General features: G+C 34.1%; 1 protein-coding gene across 7 annotated transcripts in view; it reads right to left on the bottom strand.

Moving 5' to 3' along the window:
- SCEL (sciellin) overlaps window positions 1-22,862 on the bottom strand; it is a 154,116-nt gene that overhangs the window by 100,224 nt on the left and 31,030 nt on the right. For all 7 annotated transcript variants that reach the window (XM_031958526.1, XM_031958531.1, XM_031958528.1 and 4 more), the window contains exons 2-4: window positions 13,467-13,525; window positions 10,993-11,110; window positions 6,506-6,565 (exon numbers count right to left, since the gene is read on the bottom strand). In XM_031958526.1, the coding sequence (XP_031814386.1) occupies window positions 6,506-6,565; window positions 10,993-11,110; window positions 13,467-13,506 (218 nt within the window). In that variant the 5' untranslated portion in view covers window positions 13,507-13,525. The remainder of the gene's footprint in view (window positions 1-6,505; window positions 6,566-10,992; window positions 11,111-13,466; window positions 13,526-22,862) is intronic.

Genomic DNA, 22,862 nt, shown 5'->3' with positions numbered 1-22,862 from the left:
CAGCCTGAAGTGAGCCTTTGTTCAAGTGTCCCAATGAGGTCTTTGGAAACTCCATTTTACTATATCTAATCAGAAAGCTAAATTAGAAGTCCAACCCTCCTCCCCAAGTTAAATTTCTCCTATGAAATCTGCCCAAGACTTACACCATCTTTGCTAAAATCACTTTTTAGCCTGCCATGCTCTGTCTCATGGAGTCTTTCTTCTCACCCATGCCACCCATGTCTTTTCCGTAACTCTTTTAGGGTGCTAAATCCCTTTAGGGGTTAGCCCAACAATCAATGGTGTAATCCCCTTTGCTAACCCTTTTTGGTGCTAGTCTGCTAAACTCCTTTATGGATTTAACCTGCCACTCAGTGGTGTATTCCCACCTCATAGAGTATTCCCCTTCTCCTGGTTAATCATGCGTTCCACTGAGAAAGTTATCTTTTCCATTGTTAATTGTTAAAACCTCTTTCCTTGCTAACTATAATGTTTCTTTTTAGTGCTCTCCTGAATCTATTTCATATTTAGCCCTCTTGGTATCTATTTTACCTCTTATTTTGTCCATAACCTGTTCTTGTAAATAAAGGTAGCTTTTGACAAAGAGAACGACATTGTGAATTCTTCACATGTGCTTTGTGCCTTGTGCCTCATATTTCCAACTAGGAATTGGTAACCTAAACCCATCATTGAAGAGATGGCTCTTTGATCGGCTATGGAGGTGTTCAAGAAGTCTGATCAGCTTGTTACTTCTTTGCCTCATTCAACGATTCTGCTCAAGATATCCAGTGAAAGATCATATCTGTAATAGATATAATTGTGCTTTTTCTTCTCTGAGGCCATATGGTCCTATGATAGGGTTTTGATCCTTGAAATTCTGGGTTTATTCTTTGCTATTCTAGATGAAAGAGATATAACCTCTGTAATCTTGTGAATTTCAAAAAGTCCAAAGGATACCTGGCGTCCCAATATTATAGGTAAGAGTGTGCAACCAACTCAGTATCATTGTCCCATGAAGCAAGGAACAACTTTGGGGAGAGTTTTTCTGTAGTCAGATAGGCAGTAGTAGAGAATATAATCAATGAAATTTAGTCTTAAAATTGGTGATATTAATGCTGTGTAGGAACTAAGCTAATTCTTCTACCTATCCTTCCTAGAAAGTATTTCCCCAGATATTGGAAGAAATATTTGTACCTTATTCTTGCTAGATATTCCAAGTAAATATCACTTTTTAAAAGCTAATTGACATTAATAAATTAAATAGAACCAAAGCACTAATCACTGACACCTAATAATAGAGGGATGTCACCTGCCAAGGATTTGAGCTTATGACAATAGAGAAAAAAGAGAGTAAAAATTCCTCAAGCTACTCTTGAATATTGAAAAGGATGGTAGTCAGCCTTGCCCTGAAAGCAAGAATCATAGTAAACTCATTGCCATTTTATAGGCTACAAAACTTGGTTCAGAAAGTTCAAATGATTTATCTGCAGTGACTCAGTAAATGGCAGGGCCTGAATTCACACCCAGTTCTTATGATTCTCAATATAATGTATACTCCATTATATAATGGCAATTTTCATTCATTCTCACTGTAATTGCCCTAATTCCTGCATGCATCATCTCCTACCTAGGCCATTTCATTAGCTTCTTAAGTGGTTTCCCTTCCTCCAGTCTCTCTCTCTCCACCCATAAATCATTTTATCTACTATTTCCAGATTAATAATCTTTTAAAATCATAATTATACTCTTTTCATTACACTGCTTAAAGTCTTTCAATGGCTTTCCATTGACTAATGAATTAATACCAAATATATTCCATTATCCAATTAACCCACCTTTCCAGCCTTAACTTAGTTCATACTGCTTCCTTTACATACTCTATAATTCAGCCAAATTGGATTATTTACAATTTTCTGAACTTAACTCATATTCCCATCTCTATCCCTTTTCCTTTACTCTTTTTATGCATGAAAATTTCTTTCTCCTCATATGGGCCCCCTAAAATCTTAAGGCCCAACTCAAAAACGGTTTCCTTTGTGAATCCTCTGATTTCTATATCTAGAAACATATGAACTCTCTTGGTTGTCTTTTTAAAAATCTCTTTAATGTGTTTTTTTATTTTACTCAGTATTATAGTTATTTTTGTATATATCTTACCTTCCATACTAGAATGTCAGCTCTTTCAAGGCAAGAATCTATGTCTTTAACACCTAGAATTTTGGCTGAGCCTCCTTTGCTGAACTTTTGAGAGGACAAGAATAATAGCATAAAATAAGAAGACATAGATTTCTATCTGTATTGTTGAAGGGAATACCCATATCAGTAAAATAGCAAGCTCACTTGAGTATTTAAAAATAGGAAAAAATGACAGCAAACCTAATTATTCATGTTAATAGAAGAATCCTTTCTGTACTTAATTATCCAAACTACAATGTGACATATGCACATTGGGAATCAGAATATGCAAATCATATAACATAATATGTAAATTGGACAACAGCTAATATATACTTGTTAATTACTGTGTAATAATTTTTTTTCCTGTAATTAACCATCTTGTGCAGGCAGACTTTTAACAACTTCACACTGTGTTAGGGACACCTGGAAAATTGAAATGACAAATAATAAGTGATTGAATATTAATTCATTTTATATAACTGGTGTTTCTTAGTGGGTAATGTAAACAGGCATGATGGATATTAGCAGGCTTAAACATTTTACCATCAATTCCTTTGTGCAAGAGAGGTAGCACAAAAAATATTATCCAGAGTATGTATGACCAGAAAGAAGATGGATCAGTCCTGTAGTGAGAATAAGACAATAAATATTTCAAGTACTTTCCACCAAATGGTAAAAGTACTAGAAGTCAGTGCTCCATCGATTCAGAAACATGAATACTCTATAGAGAATTTAAAGGCGTATAGGACAGAAAATTTTACTTTCACTTATCCACTACGCATTTATTAAACATCTACTATTTGCAAATGTAAGAGACAGATGGATAGAGACCTGACCCAAAGCCAGGAAGTCCTGAAATCAAATTCTGCCTCTAACACATAAGGAATTTTTCTACTCTGGGCAAGTGACTTAACCTCTCAGGTCTTTAGACAACTCTCTAGGACTACAAGTTGAAGAAAAAGTGCTCTGTTGAATTGTTAAAGGGGTTCATGTCATGAAAGTGTTCCCCATTCTAAGAAAATCAGAGGACCCTCACTTTTTGGCCAGCCACTCACTGTGCTATGAATTGAGGGCATAATGACAGAAACAAGATAGTCCCTGCTCTCATGAAACTCACATTCTACTAGGAGGATGGGAAGGTATGGAGGTATGGCTATTTGCACTCATAAAGGGTGTACCCCCACAGATGAGATCACAGATCCATTAATAAATGAATAATTAAGAGTAACAGGAAAAGAATATCCTTGAGGACATTATTTCAGAATGCAATTTGCTTATTTTTCATATCACCTTTTAAAGAAGCTATGAAAAGATATTAGCTGAAACTGAGGTATGTACACAAGATATTCTAGACCTAAATGAAAAGCTTTAAATTAACTTTGTAGATCCAAGAGTTCTGAAATAATTGAGAGTAAAATTGGGGAATGTATAACATGTAGTTACAAATGGTTACTCTGATCACTGCACAGACCTACTTGGAGAAAAGATTAAATCTAGCACTAGGAATTATTTGTGGGGCTGAGTATGGAGAATATTGTATTCAGTGCACATGAAAAAGATTGTTTTAAAAAGCTTAACTGTCTTAGAATATGGAATATTTTTTCATAGAGATTAAATAAATTCAGGAAACAAGGTTAAATGGTCATACAGCAGGAGGGCTAGGAGTAAAAATATTAATAGTAGAGGCTCCTAGTCTTATATGATGTCTTATGAACTATCTAGAAGAGGAATGCCACAATCAATTCTTCAGCTTTGAAGATGTGCCTGGACTATTTTGGATAGGAAATGTCAAGTTAAAACTAAGCTGTTAGAAAATCTCTCAAGCCTGCCTGAGTAGGAAGAAAAGTGACAATTAAGATTTCATGTGGGTGACTGTGAAGTGATCTCAACTATGTTTAGAGGATTACAACTTCTGGGCTGTTAGTTACCATTCAAGAATCTAGGTTGGACCCAATGGCCACAGAAAGGTCCTTTTAACTCTCAAATTTTGTTGATTCTGGGAGAAAGGCTTTCATCTAGAAATCATTATAAACTATCCACAGAAGCCCAAAAGTGATTAGGGAACAAAAAAGCAGTGAAAATGACAGCAATATTTCAAGGATCTCTGATTTCATTGATGTGAAATGAACCATGACACCAATTTGCAACCTTCTCTTCCCACTTCTCTCTCAATCTATGACTCTAATAACTGGTTTCACAAAATTCCTTTCAGACAAAAATCAATTCATCATCTATTGGCCAATTGCTATTAAGGAGCTCCTCGAATATTATCAAGGGCTTTTTTGTTTTTTGTTTTTTGTTTTTGGAGAACAACTACCCAATCTTTATCAGGCCCATCTGTACATTTTTTCCAGCTTGGTAATATTTTCAAGAGTTTATGCCCACTGACACAATCCTCTTCATCAATTCTTAAGTCTTCATTCTTCTTGACTACTTATTTGACACTTATCACATTATAAAGTCTGTGAATAGAGTGAAAATTGACTTCTTTTCAAATCCTAGAAGAATAGAACTAGGATACTTAAAAAGAAAGGGTAACACCACCAGAAGAGGTGTTCCAAGGGAAAACAAAAACCAGCAGAAATCAAATTTAAAATCAAGGTTTAGAAAACTTCCCAGGTTGTGTTTGAAGCACCTCCTTAACCTTTTGGAACTGATATTTTAAAAAGAAAACATCTACTCTTACTCAACATATCTTTCTGGCACTGTCAGAGAAAAATAATGGGCTAGTTACTGTCAGAGCCTGCTCAGGATACAGCTACAGCAGGTTAAACAGGAAGAAAAAGGAATAAGGTATGATCATCCACCCTAGGGTATATATGGTAAAGAACTAGCAAAGCTTCCTTTCTGGTAGCTGGGGTTCCATAGATGCCCTCTGCCTGTTCTTGATCCTTTCAATTTGACAACTTTCCTAGAATTCGAAACCTGTATATTTTCTGGTTATTTATCTTGGATTTGCCCTTTATAGCTCCTTTGTCCTTTCAGCTCCTTCCCACCTGCGTGCCAACTAGGCATCCCAATGCTTAGTTCTCCAAGCTAGAGATAAGTCTCACTTTCACTGCAATTAAGAACCTGCTTAGCCTTCTGTCAGGACCCCCCTTTTTTTTTTCCTATACTGCGATTTACAACTTCAGCTACCTTACCAACCTCAGGGTAGAGAAGCTAATATTTTCACAGGGCTCCTTTCAGGGTTGACCTCGCCTTTGGGCCTCTGATGGAATAACTGAGAATTTCTCTGCTAAAACAAACTTTTTATTATTATATTCTTCTGATGGGTATGTTCTGATATATTTTTGGTCTTTCATTCAGGAAAACAGGATCTGAATCCCACATCTGACATTACTCCCTGGGTGAAACTTAATAGATCTTGTTCAAATCACTTCTTCTCTGAAACACAGTTTTTTTTATCTATAAATTGGAAATCATACTCTCAATACTGATTTCACAGTTATTAGGAAGAAAACTCTGAAAATATGCTGTTATTTCTGTATAATAGAAGCCATTTCTATAAATAGGAATTATATTCTTGTTAGTATTTGAAGTTTCAAATTCTATTCTTCTTCTCTTATCATTTATCTACCTATCATACTGTCTACGTTCTGAATCCTTCTGATTCTACCTATTATTCAACATTTACCAATCATGTTTATTTGTTTTGAAGTTGCACATAATTTGAATTACTCTCAGGAAAACCTACAACAGTTCCTAGAGAGGACAAATGGTTGGACCATTCCAAATGATAAGACAATCTAAGATCTTAAAATTTTATATCATAGGACTAGAAGCAACTTTAGAGGCTTTCATATTCAATCCCCTCAGTTTACAGATAAAGAAATTGAGGTTTCCCCAAAGTTATACAGTTTGTAAGTGACAGAACTGGAATTGAACCCAAATTTTAAAACACCAAATCCATATTCCATATTCCAAGGGTCCTTTTTCTGAAACTAAAGGACCTCTGAATAGGAGAGCTAAAAATGAGAATAATTCATAGTTGAATAATTCAACCTTTTAGAATTGTATTTTCAAATTTTTTTTCTCTCCCACCAAATAATCTGTCCCAAACAGGTGGTCTAGCAATATATTGTTATTTTTTCATTGCCCATACTCCTTTTTTTCCCAAAAAAAATTCTCTGGACAATCATATTTGGAAAGACTACTATAGTATTCCCTTTTCACTTTCCAAGTTCATAATTATTTTGCAGGCCTCATGTGTTCAAAGAGTTAAGGAATTCCTTACATTTGCTGCAGATAATCAGTGGTTAGAAGAACAATTCTAATCAAGTCTCTTTTTTCCCCATTATTTGAAATTTTTACTAAAACATTCATATACTGTAACTGAGATACCCACCTGTCTAAAGCCTCATGGGAAGCATGTCGATTGAGCACCACTTTGCCATAGTTTTCATCTCTGCATGTTAAAAAAAAAAATAGTTCAAAGAAATAGTAACTACAGTGTTTGGTAAATACAAAACAAAGGAGAAGGGAAAAAAGATCTCATAATTCTTTGGCAAAGAGTCTTTCCTTTCACTGCAGGCAAAAGAAAACAAGCATCTATTTATTTTAACCAGTCACCACTTGACTGCACATGATGACATGAAAATAATTTGTCAGTACAAAGGACAATTTTTCTAATGTGCCTCATGACATTTCCATGAAGTTCAACAATTGCGTCAATTTTTCATCAGGGTGTGAGAACATAGGATCACCTACTTTTCTATTTATTTAAAATAGCTTTTAAATGCATAAGACTATCCCAATTTAGGTAGACGGTTGATTTTATATGAGGATTAGTATGTGCTTGTTTGAAAAACCTGGTAAATTTCACTTTAGAAATTCAGACATTTTAATTTGAAATTATAGGGTTTGTAGATCAAGAAAGGACCTTAAATGCCCTTATTTTGCAGATGAGGAAACCGAGGCCCAGAGAGGGTAAATAATGTGCCTAAAATTCTTTTCCACAATAACAACAAAAGCTTAGAGAAAAATAAACAACAATAAATATAATAAAGAAGACACCATTCAAAAGACAACATATATTTTAGGTCTCTGAAACTATAGTTTTTCTAATTAGAAGAGAACCTCTTGTTTACTACCAAAAAAAAAATCTGTTTTACTTTGTACAATGAGCTAGAAGGGAAACTAAGAAGCCTGGGCAATTTTAGAAAATGTCAAAACATGTAGTACAGTCTATAGACATGAGCCAAGGCAGGAAGTACGTACATGGAGCTACATGAAATCAACCTAACCTGAAATACCACATTTTTTTCTAGCTTTGTTCCACTAAAGTTCCTTAGTACTGTGAAACTACACTTAATGAAAGTAGAAAATACAACTGTGTTTATCAATTAAGAAAAAATTCTGATTAATGAAGTTCAAATCATATGAACAGCTACTCCTGCCGGCTACTCTGGAGGTGACTTTGCCTCCTTGAATTCACACCGATGCTTGGTTGATACCTTGCTCATCTTTCATGCTATGCTGTACCATGAAGTTGAATGAAGGGAATGGCAGGAAGAAGGGAAGGCTCTCACCTGTAGAAGAAGGATCAAAAGCAGACCAGAAGCTGGCCATCCAAAATAAAAGAAAGGGATTGCCAAAAACAATTTCTCCCTCAACCCACATTGAACCACATCTATCTGCTGTCCTGTACCTTGGTAAGGAAGTGTACTTGGTAAAACAAACAAACAAACAAATGAACAAACAAAAACCACTCATTTTCTCCTGCTGTAGTCTTGAAACAAAGGTCCTCAATATTATTGGCATATGGGTAGATATATATTATAAAAATCCCACTTTGTCAGAACATTTAAAAAGGTATATTAGATCAGAGTAATGGTCCACATAACCTCACATTTTGATTTTACAGTAATTCTGCCTGTGTTTACTTGGGAGTTACTGTACCTCTCCCAAGATATTAACTGTAAAATATTAGAAATATTCCACATTAATCCCTACTTTCCTTTTACCAATAAGAAAGGAATTATGATGTAGTGGCAAGGAGTGCTGGATTTAGAGTCAAGGACCTCAGTTGAGATCCTGGTTCTGTTATTTACAATCTAGATTAGTCATTTAATTTTTCTGGACCTTAACTTTCATCTGTTAAATGAGGGGTATAACCTAGATGACCTTTAAAGTCCCTTCTGGAAATTGAAGACCTTATGACCCTAAAATTTGAATGAATCTACATCTCAGCAATGCAGGTAGCATTTACAGTAAATTTCAAACTAGTATGTATGTGTGTGTGTGTGTGTATACACATATATTCATCAGTGTCCCATAGTTGAAAATAATGGTGTCTTAACAAAAGTTGCATCATCCCAAGTATGTAATTAGTTAAACTGAAAATTCGCAAACTTCTCATGGAAAGACTGAAGAGAAAAAAGAAGCTTGATTTCATTATTATAGGCTGTAGGCTGTTTGAAGGCACGGATTATTTCATTTTTGGCTTTCTATCCCCAACATTTGGCATAGTATGGTATCTAACACATACTAGGCAGTAACCAAATGTTCATTGATTGGTTAGTTGGTTGCTGAATTGAATTTTTAAATAGAATATGTAATTTCACTATATGACAAAACTCTTGATGAAGAAATCTTTTTTTTTAATTAAAGCTTTTTTCCCCCCCAAAAAAATGCGTGGACAATTCTTCAACATTAGCCCTTGCAAAACCTTGTATTCCAATTCCCCCCTTTCTCCCACGCCCTCCCCTAGATGACAAATAGTCTCATACATGTTAAACATGGGAAGAAATCCTTTTAACCCTTTAGCCAAGATAATCATGATGTGAAACAGTTGTAGATAGTTGTCTGATACACCAAGAGGTTTAAGGACTTTGCCAAAAGCTACATAGCCTGTAACTCTGAGGTTAGTTCCCTATCTTTTATACGGGTGTCCAAATTTTTTTGATGTCATAGCTCTGTTAGTATAATGCTTTAAGTGTATACCTACTTCAACATGTCATTTACTAATTTCTAAATAATATATATGAACTACTCCACTACTAATTATGTATGTGATAAAACTTAAACAAAATAAGTTAAAGGATAAAATCAGATGAAATAATATTTGATCTCAAAGAGCTAGTATGAGTCCCTTTAGTAGAGAAGTGACAGAGCCAGATCTATGCTTTAGGAAAATCCCTTCAGCAGCTGTGTGTAGGATGGATTGGCGAGGAGAGAAGTTTGAGGCAGGGAGATTAGCCAGAAAGCCATTTCACAGTCCAAAGCTAATGACAATGAACTAAAATAAAAGCTGTATGAATAAAATGGGAGATATGTTATGATGGGAGAAACTTGGTATTTGCTTTGACTTATGCAATGAGGGAAAATAATAAGTTTAAGTGATTCTGAGTGACTAGAAGGAAAGTGGGTCCCTTAGCAGAGATAGGGAAATGTAAGGAGGGATGGAAGGTAATGAGTTCCATTTTTACATGCTGAGTCTGTGATGCTGATAACACATCAAGTTCAACATGCCCAATAGTACTGAGAGTTCACAAGCTCAAGAGAAAGATTACAGGAATCTGAAAAGAAATCTAGCAGTAGTTTATAACAGGACAGGTAAATCCTTGTAGGTTAATGACATCACTAATCAAAATAGTGTATAGAAAGAAGAGGAACAAAATAGAGTTATGGTTATGGATCATAATGAAGAAAAAAAATATGAGAAAGAATAATTCAACATGGAGGCGGAGAACCAAGCAAACGCAGCATCATGACAATCCAGAGATGAGAAAGTGCATATTTAGGATATATTTATTCAGAGATAATCCAGATAATCCAGAGATGAGAAAGTACATATTTAGGAATAACATACTGTTTTTTTAGGAGCTAGAAAATGAAGATTTTTCTAAATTTCAATTAGTGAGTAAACTTTGTCTGATAGACAACAACAGAACCTTATCATTTCTGATTAATGACTCATATACAACCAATGTACCCCATCCTCAAATTTATTTACTTTGAAAATCTGATCCCAGGGCAGCTAGTTGGTGTAGTGGATAGAGCACCAGCCTTGAAGTCAGGCGACCTCAGTTCAAATCTAGCCTCATTAACTTAACACTTCCTAGATGTGTGACTCTGAGCAAATCACTTAATCCCAATTGCCTCAGCAAAAAAAAAAAAAAAAAAAGAAGAAGAAGAAGAAGAAGAAGAAGAAGAAAATCTGATCCCACTGACAGATATATATATGTATGTGTGTATGTATATATGTATATACACACATACATATATATATATATATAATATGTATTTACAAATACATACATACACACATATATGTACAAAAATACCCAAAACAGGCTAAAATATAGAATATTTAATAAAACCAATGACAAGGAAATTGCTCATTTTTCTAAATTCACACTAGCAATACAATACAAAACAGAGAGCATTGAAATTATAGTTCAAAGATGATTTCATATTCTAACTTACTATTTATGTGATTTTGTATAAGTTTCTTAATATATATGTGTCTGAAATTTTCTCATCTGTAAAATGGAGAATTGGTGTGGTTCACTCATTTTAGTTATAATTGACTCGTGACCCCATTTGGTTTTTTTTCTTGGCTAAGATATTGGACTCTATTTCCTTCTGCAGCTCATTTTACAAATGAGGAAATTGAGGCAAACAGGGTTAAGTGCTTGCCCAGAGTCATCCAGTTATTAAGTGTCTGAGGCTGAATTTGAACTCAAGAGGATCAATCTTCCTGACTCCAGATCTGATGCTGTATCCACTAGCTGCTCTTGAAATGTTGCTATTGGACTAACTAATCCGTAAGGCATTACATTCTAGGATTCTTCCCCCATCTCCATCTTTCCCCTGTTTTCTCCTCCTTACTTTTCTTCTTCTGGGCGTTTCTTTATCCAGCTGCTATCCTGTAAGAAAGTCCTTCGCTTGTTCACTTCATGAAAACCTTGTTGTCTCAGTGCAGTCCCCAGAGGAGTAGTCTTCACATCTAATTAATTTAAACATAAAAATTTGCTTTACACAACAACAGATTAAAACTGGGCTCTAGGATTTAAAACATGGAAAGAAATTTCAGTGGTGTATCAGATCACCCAGTGAGACTAAATACTAGATTGGCAAACTCAAGAATGTTCCAATCTTAAGATATGCTGACAAGAAAGAACAAATCCCACATCTCCAACATCAAAGATAACCCAAAAATATTGCATAGATACCAATTAAAACCTAGGCATAATCCTCATGCCGAGAATACAGACCTGTGAACTTGGCACAAACACCAATAGTTTATTACTTTGCCTTTCTCCCCCCAAGTGAACTCTTAAAAGCCACAGGAGACATAAAATTTTGAACTAGCAGGGCAATGATCCAGTCTATCTCTTTTGTTTTGTAGATCAGTAAATAGGAGATTTGGCAATGTCTTGTTGTGTTCATTTAGATGCTAACACTGTATGTACTGTTCATGTTCTGATTTTATAATAAAAAAAAAAAAAGTCAGCACAAGAGAGGTTAAGGGCTTATTTAATGTCATATTGATAATTAGTGGCAGATCCAAGACTAGAGCCAGGAGTGTGTTGATAAATGTTTACCAAGTGACTCTCAAAATTAAAAAAAAAAAAAAAAAGACCTATGACACTTCTAAAGTTTTATCTGCATTCTTAACATTTATTCTAACACTCTATTAGTTTATTAAGCAATCCACAAAATATATCAAGCCTTGATTTGTAGTGCTCCTTGATTTAAGAAGTATAAAGACTCACACTTAAAATTTAACAATAGACTCTCAAGCCAGTGAGAGCTGGTTCTAGCATAGCTCCTGGCTCCTGTCTCCCATTGTAATCAACAGCTCTGAGAATCTAGAAGCAAGAAGGTGACAGTGGATGGAGTGCTGGAACTGGAATCAGAAAGACCGTAATTCAATTTTGACCTTTGTTTCTTAGTAACTGTGTATTCTTGAGAAAATCACTCAACTTCTGTTTGCCTCAGTTTCATCAACTATAAAATGAGGATAAATAGCACCCACCTCCTAAGGTTGTTGTAAGGATCAAATAAGATAATAATTATAATTGTTTAGCAGAGTACCTGATTCTATATGTTTATTTCCTTTCTTATCTACAGCTTCCATTAGTATTTTCTCCTTAAGGATACTGTTTCATTTTTAGCTTTTAATCTTTAGTTCCTCACCCAGTGTCTGACACATAGTAGGGATTTTAAAAATCTTTTTTGGATTTACTTTAACTGAAATACTAAGATAATAAAGTATTAGGGTGTTAGGAAATATGTTTTTGTCTCTCATCACAATTTTCTGCTCCATATATGAAATCAAAGTCATTACTTGAAAGGAAATATTTGTTTTTAAAATAATAGTTCCTGGCAAAAGATTTAATAAAAGTTAGCATTTCTATAGTGCTTTTAGGATTGTAAAGTTATCTCATTTTATTCTAACAACCATGTAAAATAAGTGCTGTCCCTACCTTGCAGATGAGGAAATCGAGGTCTTCATGTACAACTACTAAGTATCTTTATGTAGGATTTGATTTCAGGACTTTCTGATTACAAATCCAGCACTCAATCCACTACATTGCCTAATATAAAAAATTTTTTTATTATTTTGGAATATCTGAAATCTTCAGCCTTCCTTATAGACAGAGTTCACAGCAATTTTATTTTTTATTGTTTAGTGCCTATTAAAATAAGGGAGTGTGATTTAAAAGTAAGAACATCAGTCCTTCTACTGCATTGCTTTTTGTTTCTTTTTATTTCCTAATGATTGAAATTATATTACACTTAATATGATTTCTATATAATTGCTATAATTGGAATGATAGTTTCATACTTTGTTGTTCAGTTGTTTTCAGTCATGTTTGATTCTCCACAACCCCATTTGAGGTTTTCTTGGCAAAGACAATGGAGGGACTTAACATATACTTCTCCAGCTCATTTTATAAATGAATGACTTGTCCAGGGTCATACAGCTGAGAAGTAACATATTTGAACTCAGGAAAATGAGTTTTCTGTTTCCATATCTGGTTCTCTATCCTCTGTGCCACCTAGATGCCCAAGTATTATTTTCTCTCTACTTTATTCAGACTATATATTTTGTACACTTCTTGTTAACAGATTTCATGACTGATATGAACAAGCTAGAGCAAGAGAATTGAAAACTATGTCATTTAAAGATCCAAAGAAAGAACTTCTCCAGTAGAATATTAGCTCTTTGAGAGTAAGAATTTTTTTTTAAATTATTGTATTCACAGCCCTAGCACAGTGCCTGGTTCATAGTAGGCACTTGATATATGTTGTCAATGAATAAATATCTAGTTATGGAAGATCATTATTTATATTACCATTTCTAGGAGATGCTTTTCTCAAGGCAATATTTGACATGTTGTCATCCAGTCAGGATCTAAAATAAAATGATAAAACAAACAAACGATAAATCTATGGATTTAATTTAGGGACTGTTTATTGCTTCCTTCGAACCCTTGTGTTTATTTCTATGAATACATTTTAAGTCAAACTCAAACTCTGTAGTCTACTGGAAAACAAAACATGAATACATATAGCTTCGGCGAGTGTAAGAACTAAGAGGTAGCTTGGAATATACCTGGCCTAACACTTTGACTTTACAGATGAGGAAAAGCTCAGAGAGAGGAAGTCTTATATTTGTCTTTTCCCATTGCCTCTAGGATTATATATGAAATCTTCAGCATGGACTTTAACACTATTTACAATCTGGTACCAAACAGGTACATTTCATTCCATTATTCCCCATTTTTTCTCCAGTCATGTCCAACTCTTTTTGATATCATTTTGGGTTCTGTTGTGTTTTACTTTTTGGCAAAAATACTAGAGGGGTCTGCCATTTCCTTCTCCAGTTCATTTTGCTGATGAGGAAACAGAGGTAAGCAAGGTTAAGTGACTTGCCCAGGATCACGGAGCTACTGGGTACTTGAGGTTGGATTTGAACTCAGAAAGTTGAGTCTTCCTGACTCCAGGGCCAGTGCTCTATCTATTGTACTATTTAGCTTCCCCATTACTTCCCCAAACACTCTATTCGAAGTGAATTAGACTACAAAATCTTTCTCCAACTCACCTTGCAACATTTCCTCTACAATATGCACATTCCATGCCTATAAAGCACTTCTGACTTATGGATTCTTAACTTCCTTCTTCAAGACTCACTTCCAGAGCTACCTCTGCCACAAGGCCTCTCCCCTGATCTGCCCAGAGGTAAATCTTTTCCTTTAAATATTTCTGGTCTGGATCTTATTTTTGCCTTCATCATTCTCTAAGTCATATTGAATTATTCTTGAGGGCAAGGATTCTATATATACATCCTTTATTCAACTGTAAAAACAAATTGCATCAATAAGAAAATTATATATATTCTGGTTTTAAGTCTTGATTTATATCTCATACCCAAAGCAAGTCACTTAACCTTGCTTACCTCTGTTTCCTCATCAGCAAAATGAACTGGAGAAGGAAATGGAGAAGAAAAGCTAAAGGGACCTTCTTGGACAATAAAAGAGATCACCAAATATTTTCTCTTATCCAAAAGAGGATAAAAAGTTGAGGCAGTGAACTATGATGGGTAGAGACCTGTCCTTACAGCTAGGAAGACCTGGATTCAAACTCCTCCTCTGACTTAGCCATCTCATCCAAATCCTTTCTGAATAGGATGGCTATTCAATGGTGAGCCAGTTTACATATTCTTCAGCCCTCAATACAACTTTCTAAGACTGTACACTGCAAAGCAGGTAGCCTTCATTTATAAAGTAAGTTTCCTCACTTGCTAGTTCTCTTTACAAGTAAAATTAAGATCTGGGTCTTATTCCATTACAAGGAAACTGATGAATGTATTTTGTTGTTGCTATTGTTGTCAAATTATAACCCTATTTGGAGTTTTCTTGGCAAAAATGCTGGAGGGTTTGCCATTTCCTTCTGCAGTTCATTTTACAGATGAGGAAAGTGAGGCAAATAGGGCTAAGTGATTTACAGGGTTGATTACATTGCTAGTAAATTTCTGAGGCTGAATTTGAACTCAATTAATAGACATACAGAATCTAAATTTTTAAATAGTCAAGCCATAAGAAAACTATTAATGCTAATTCTTTTACTTAGGGATATTTGATAATATTCTGTCCTTTTTTTACATTTGATGGGAGATAATTGCTACCTAATCAGGAAAGTACATAAATGTGTGAACTCTCTGAGGGAACATTCCCACTGACCCTTCACTATTCTTCTCCATAGATGCCAATGCAACTAATAAAAGGGTGTTTATCAAGCTGATAGTTAACTCCAGAGAGAAAAGCTAGTTCCCAAGGAAATGGTATAATTATTAAATGCATGCTATCTCTACTAGATGAAACAGGACTAAGATTTCTCTCTCAGAAAGTAAATAAACAGGGTAGAATAATTTGCAATATAAAATAGGAAATTAACATGGCAAGCTTTAGTATATAACATGATCAAAAGAAAAGAAGATGGTGAAATCCTACTGTAAACACTGACATATACTAAAATCAGCATCTATTACTGAAATCAAGCCCCAGGGGAGCCCGGGCAATTGTAGGAAGTAACCAATAGAAACTTCTGAACATCTTTGCCATGCTAAACATCTACCAGTACACTTCTGGATATGCAATGTGTTAAACAATACAATAAATATTCAAAAACATCTCAGCTGGCAATGATAATAGATCATATCTATTAAGACAAAAGTTAGTAAAGAATAATAAATAGCTTATAGAATCATAGAGCAAGAAAGGATCTTATCAGTCCTTTCTGAAGCATGAATGATATATTAACAAGTGATTGTAAATAGTTATTATTTGTATAGTTCTAGGGATAATGAGCTAATTACCTAACTACCTAACAAGATTCTATATTTCATATTTGGGAGGAGCTCTAACAACTAGGAAGTGCTGTGTCTCCCTATAACTTCTATCTGTTCATCCTACTTCTACGAATTATAGACAAACGGGCTATAGTTTCTCTTCTACATATGACTTTCCCCATCACTGTTTTGCCCATATCATGAGTTGTTATAAGAAATAAAATGGGAATTTTGAGCAAGTTTTGGGAAAGTCATAGATGACATGTGAAAACCAGAAAAAGTTTAGAAACTAAGACATATATAAAATATGTGGATATTATCATATAATATCCACATATTTTACCTTTAATAATACCATAATAATCCTTCTTTGGCATGAAGAGAAGTCCAAAAATTTTTACATGGATTTTCCCAAATTCATGTAAAATTCCTAAATTCCCAAATCCAAATTCCCATATTCCCAAAATAAAAGCCAAATCACAGCAGTGCTGCACCTCTAACTACTATGATGTAGAAGAAATAACTTTAATCCAATTTCTTTTCTGTCTTCTTCCTTCATGTATTTGAAATGATTATATGATATCATGTATTCTCCAGAATAAACTGCCCTGATTACTTCAATTAGTCCTTTTATGATATGGTTATAAGCTCCCTTACTCCTCTGGTTGCTCACTACCTTGTTAAAGTGCTCTCTTAAAATGCAGAAGTGAATGAATATTCCAGATGTAGTCTGACCAAAAAAAAAAAACACAAGGGTAACAGAACCATTTTTATTCTGGAAATTCTATTTTTACTCTTGCAGCTAGGTCATCTCATTTTTACTATGATACATATTATCATTGCAAATTGAATCCACAGTCTAAAAAAACAACCAAAACCCTAGGTCTTCTTTATATAAACAACTACCTGACTATTCAGTGCAGTTCTACAGTTGGATTAAAATTTTCACTGTGTAAAAATACAGATTCTGTAGCTAGATAGTAATTTAAACAAAAAAAGTCTGAATGGAAGGTCAATATGAGTTAACAATATAATATGATAACCAAATAATGTAACATTTTCTAAAGTTTTCTTGAGAGAAGGATAGTGTAAGAAGCTGGGCGGTGAGGAATGATAGATTATCCCTTTGTTGTCTGCCTGGTCAGTGCATATCTAGAGAGATATGTCCAATTTTTTAATGTTCATTTTTCATTTTTAAGAAGGATGTTAACAAAGTAGATAGTGTCTAGAGAAAGGTGCCAGCATGGTTCAGAGACCAAAGACCATCTTATTTGAAGATTGGTTTAAAGAACTGAAGTTGTTTAGCCTGCTTAACCTTCAAAGGGCTGCCAAATGGCAGAGGGAAATGTATTTCCCTAAAACTTTTATCTATTCATCTTTTTTTTTTAGGCCACAGAAATCAGGGCTTAAACTAATAGTTAGAAATTGAAGAGAGACAGATTACTTTTTATATAAGGAAAAACTTCCTGACAAGTAGAACTGCCATAGATTGAGAGTTGGAAGGGATCTTATAGATTTCTAAATAAACCTCTCTCTCAATTTACAGATTCTGAGGTCCAGAGAAATTAAGTAAATTTCCCAACACTACACAGCTAATAGTTTGAGGTGGGATTAGAACTCATATTTTTCTGCCCCCCCTATTCTGGCTAGTTGCTTCCCCATCACTAGGAGGGGGAACTAAAGCTATTGTACAATAATAGATGAATAGTACTGCTGAGATCTCTTTCCAATCTGAGGTCTTGTCAAATTTCTTATACAGAGTCACAGGGCTAGATTAGAGCTGAGAAGCTTTCTTTTGACTAGAGGTCCACCACTTTTCCCGCACCAGGATTGGTTGTGCCTTCTCTATAAATCTTCAATTTCCCTCTTTGTTTCACTGCACTGATTTCTTTATTCTCTCTGCAATTTATTATATTTTATATATATATATATATATATATATATAATATATATAAATATATTATATTTTATATTCATTATATTTTACATTCTGTCAGTGCTTCATGTTTATTTTTATTTTCCTAAATTCCCCTCTGCAAGCTTATTTGCTTCAAACTCCAGTGGAAGTAAGCCAGAGAAAATACGGCCAACTGAAGAGTGATAAGAAGTGATTAGTTACCTGTTTTTAAAGGGCCAGAAGGCATGGAAATCTTAAGCTTGGAAAATTATTATAATTTTAGCCATTTGTCTCCCCAAGAAGAGTTAATAAGAGTCTTTTATTAAGCAAATATGCTTACCTGCCTAGAGTATTTTTATTCTTAGGAAAGAAACAATAAAAAATAATGTATATTAAATAACAAAGCATCTACCTAGTAGCTAGATACTCACTGCCTCTCTCAGATCTTGGCAGTCTACAAAGAAAACAAAAATTACTCCCAACTTAGGAATTCTATGTCAAATACATTTTGTTTACCTCATCAGGAATTCCTTCTGTTATCGGGCAAACGAGTAAGAACAATGTAGACAACATTTTCCATTTAGTATTTTATTCATACTTCCAATAGAGATCATCTTTATATAAAGAAACCTGTATTTTAAACTTGAAACTCCTAGCTTTTACACTGGTATAGGATCATAGAACTAGTCATAGTCACAGTCATAGGTCAAGAACTAGTGAATTTGGGGGAGGAGGGAATAGAAACTCATGGCTAGGAATTTTCTCAGTCACAAACTATTCTGTTGCTGGTAGAAACTTACAACATTTTTTTTTTTAAACCAAAGTGTGCTTATCACTTGTGGAGCAGGATTAAGTAGATCCAATGTCTAAAAAAGAGAGCCCTTACAGGGCTGGCAACTTGCCACCCTTGCTGCCAACTCTCAAGCATTTCCCACTTTTTATGGAACATTTACTTTCTTGCTTCTCCTCCAAACAACTGAACTTGGCTGTTCCCTTTCCCTCATGTGTATAGGAAGGGAAAGATAGTACTAAGTAGATAGTACAGTGTAAGATGCTAAACTATATTTCAGAAAAATATAGGACATTGATTGAAAAATACCATATTGAGTGCTAAAAATGAGATGCCATATCTGGCATTTGAGAATCTCTAAGCAGCTGCTTACTTTTATCCAGATCACAAGTGCAAGCTCAAAAGAACAAGAACAGAGAGGAAACCAAAATGATGATGAAAAAATTAAGACCATGATGGAGTATTGTATCAAGTGAAAAAGACCATAAAGGTATGCACAGAGTATTGAACAGTGAAATGATACCTGGCAATATTAAAAAAAAAAAAAAGGAAGACATTTTTTCATGCTAGAAAAAAATGTGGCAGCTAATGAGTAGCATGCTTTCTATCAGTTGAGTTAATCTTCATTCATCAAAAGGCCAAATATGAAGCAACAAACAATATTTATAGTTAGCAATTCAAGCTCCACTTGGAGGGAAAGAATACCAGATTTTGAATCAAAAGATATGTGTCAGGTGTGGAACCAAGATGGCAGAGTAAAGAAAGCATTCGCCTGAATTTTCCTAACATTCCCCTACAAATAACTTAAAATAAGATCTCAAATCAAATTCTGGAATAGCAGAGCCAACAAAAGTTCAGAATGAGACATTCTTTCTATCCAAGACAACACAAGATCTGTCAGAAAGACAGATCAATGACATAGGGGAAAAGGCTGATTCAGAGCCCACATGAATGAAATATAGGTAGTAGGAATAGATGGTAGTGACAAAATCAGAAGCAGCTTTGGGATTTTTAAATCCATATATGATCAGGGGATCTGGAAACCGGTGGAAAAGAGATTACAAAGTACCCCAGTGCTAGTACTGTATGCAGGACTATATGCTATTTTGCAACTCCATTACTTATACCAACTTTTGTATCCTAATTCAAGGACAAAAAGTAACTCTTTTGTTCAAGAGAAAATGCCAACAGTTTGGCAACTTCATTATTTATATCCACTTCTAGTTCAAGGGAAAAGAGTTGTCAAAAGAGAGTGGAAGGTCTGAAGGGTGGTATCATTTCTGGCCCCAAAGGATAAGGGACCATGAGAAACAGTATCTTTTCTGGTTCCAAGGGAGAAGAGTCGCTGAGAAACAGTACTATTTTAATCTTGTTGGATAAAAGTCAGAATGGAGACCAAGAGAGCAATGATCCCAACTCTCCCCAGATCACACCATCTTGGGAGCATCTAAAACTTCTCCAATCCCAAACTAGCTCTAAAAAGCCTAAAGCTTGAGACAGTATCCTCCCCACCATGCCAGGAACAAAGTCCAACATTAACAAATCAAGAAATAAATAGGGTGGGAAAATAAGCAAATGGGGAGAAAAGAGAGCCAGGTCATAAAAAGCTACTATAGTAAGAAGAAAGATCAATTAAATCTAAACATTTACAAGCAAAACCTCAAAGAAATATATTAATTAAAAATAAGTCTAACAATAATTCCTGGAAAAGCAAAAAAAAGTAATTATTTTGAAAATCAAAGTGATAGAAGAAAAATAGGTAAAGAAATGAAAGCAAAAGAAGGAAAATGTGAAAAAAAATGATGAACAACTTGGTAAAAAGAGGCACAAAAATATGGAAGAAGATACCTTAAAAACAGAATTGGTCAAATAGAGAGAAAAAAGGATACAAAAGCACACTAGAACTTCTTAAAATTTAGAATTGTGTAGCTGGAAACTAATAATGCCAAGAGACATCAAAAAACAATAAAACAAAGTCAAAAAAATAAAAAAATATGAAAAACAACTGACCTGGAAAGTAGATCAATGAGAGATAATTTAAAACTGTTAGAATGTCTGAAAGCCATCATCAAAGAAAATATAGACATCACTTTTCAAAAAATTATCAAAAAAAACTTCCCCTATATCCTGGATAGAACCAGAGGATTAGATAAAAGTTAAAAGAATACACCAATCACCTCCTGAAAAAGATTCCATAATGAAAACTCTGGGAAATATTATAACCAAATTATCAAACTCCCAAGTCAAAAAGAAGATACACCAAGCAGCCAGAAAAAGAAATAATTTACTGTGTACCCACAGTCAAGATCACACAAGATTTTAGCAGCTATCACATTATAGCAGCAGAAGGCTTGGACTATGATATTCTGAAAAACAAAAGACTTGGGGTTACAATCAAGACTAATTTACCTAGCAAAACTGAGTATATTACTTCAAGGAGAAAATGATATTTAATGAAATAGAGGACTCCCAATCATTCCTGATTAAAAGATCAAAGCTGAAAAGAAATTTTAATTTTGAAACATAAGACTCAAGAGAAGCATAAAAAGGTAAATATAAAAGAGAAACAGCAAGGGATTCAAGAAGATAAACTGTTTACCTTCCTATGTGCAAGGTGAGTAAAAACTTTATCATCATTAAAGCATTTACAAGTATTCTAAATAAAAAGAAGTTATGAGTCAATTATATTGGGATGAAATAAAAATGTATATGTGAGAAAGAGCTATGCCCTGGGAGATGGTGGAAAAAAGAGAAAGAAGGGAGCAAATTATCACAGTAGATGAAGAAAAAGCCTTTGACAAAGTACAATATCCATTCCTATTAAAAACCCTAGAAAGCATAGGAATCAATGGAGCCTTTCTTTAAATATTAAGTTGCATTTATCTAAAACCATCAGCAAGCATTATTGGTAACGGGCATAAACTTGAATGAAGCCTTCCCAATAAGATCATGAGCAAAGCAAAAATTTCCATTATCACCACTATCATATAATATTATACTAGAAATACTAGCAAGATCAATAAGAAAAAGAAATTGAAGTAATAAAAATAGGCAATGAAGAAACAAAATTATCATTTTTGCAGATAATGTGATAATATACTTAGCCAATCCTACAGAATCAACTAAAAACTAGTTGAAAACACTTCAGCAAAGTTTCAGGATATGAAATAAAACCACATGAATCATCAGCATTTCTATATCCTATTAGCAAAATTCAGCAGAAAAAGATACAAAGAAAAATTACATTTAAAATAATTTCAGACAATATAAAATAATTGGGAGTCTATCTGCCAAGACAAATCCAGAGATTATATGAATACAATTACAAAATACTTTTCACACAAATAAATGCACATCTAAACAATTAGAGAAACATTCATTGCTCTTGGGTAGGCAGAACCAACATAATAAAAATCACAATTCTACTTAATTCGCTTATTCAGAGCCATACTAATCAGACTACCAAAAAATATTTTATAGAGATAGAAAAAAGTAATTATGAAATTCATATAATGGAGCAAAGCATCAAGAAGATCAAGAGATCATTTTTTTTTTTTTGGATGTTCAAGAAGGTGGCCTAGCAATTTGAGACTTCAAAGTATATTACAAAGTGGTAATCATCAGAACAATTTGGTAGTGGGCAAGAAATGAAGAAATCAAAGAACAGGAGGAAAGGACTTATTTGTACAAAAATATTTATAGCAGATCTTTTTGTGGTGGCAAAATATTGGAAAGTGTGGAGATGTCCATATATTGGATAATAGCTGAACAAGTTGTGATACATGATTGCGATGGAAGACTACTGTGCTATGAGAAATGATGAGCAAGATGGTTTCAGAAAAACCTGGGAAGACTTCTGAATTTGTTTAAAGTAACATAAGCAGAACCAGGAGGACATTGTACACAGTAATAACAAAATTGTAAAAATCTGTGAAAGACTTATTTACAATCAAGGCAATTCCAAAAAACCTATAATGAAAAATCCTATCCACCTTCAGAGAGAAAAGTGGTGGAATTTGAATGCAGATTTATGCTTTAATCTTTAATTAATTTTAATTTAATTTAATTAACTAATCTTTAATAAAAGTATGCTTTCTTTTTACCCTTTATTTTTTAAAATTTTGTTTGTGTTTTCTTTTGCTAATATGGAAATTTGGCATGATCTCACATGTATAATCAAAATCAAAGTGCTTACATTCTCAAGGAGGTTGGAA

This window comes from Sarcophilus harrisii, chromosome 3 (genome assembly GCF_902635505.1).
Source record: "Sarcophilus harrisii chromosome 3, mSarHar1.11, whole genome shotgun sequence".
NCBI lineage: Eukaryota > Metazoa > Chordata > Mammalia > Dasyuromorphia > Dasyuridae > Sarcophilus > Sarcophilus harrisii.
The sequence above is the reverse complement of the archived record's forward strand: the minus strand, read 5'-3'. Positions and strand labels throughout refer to the sequence as shown.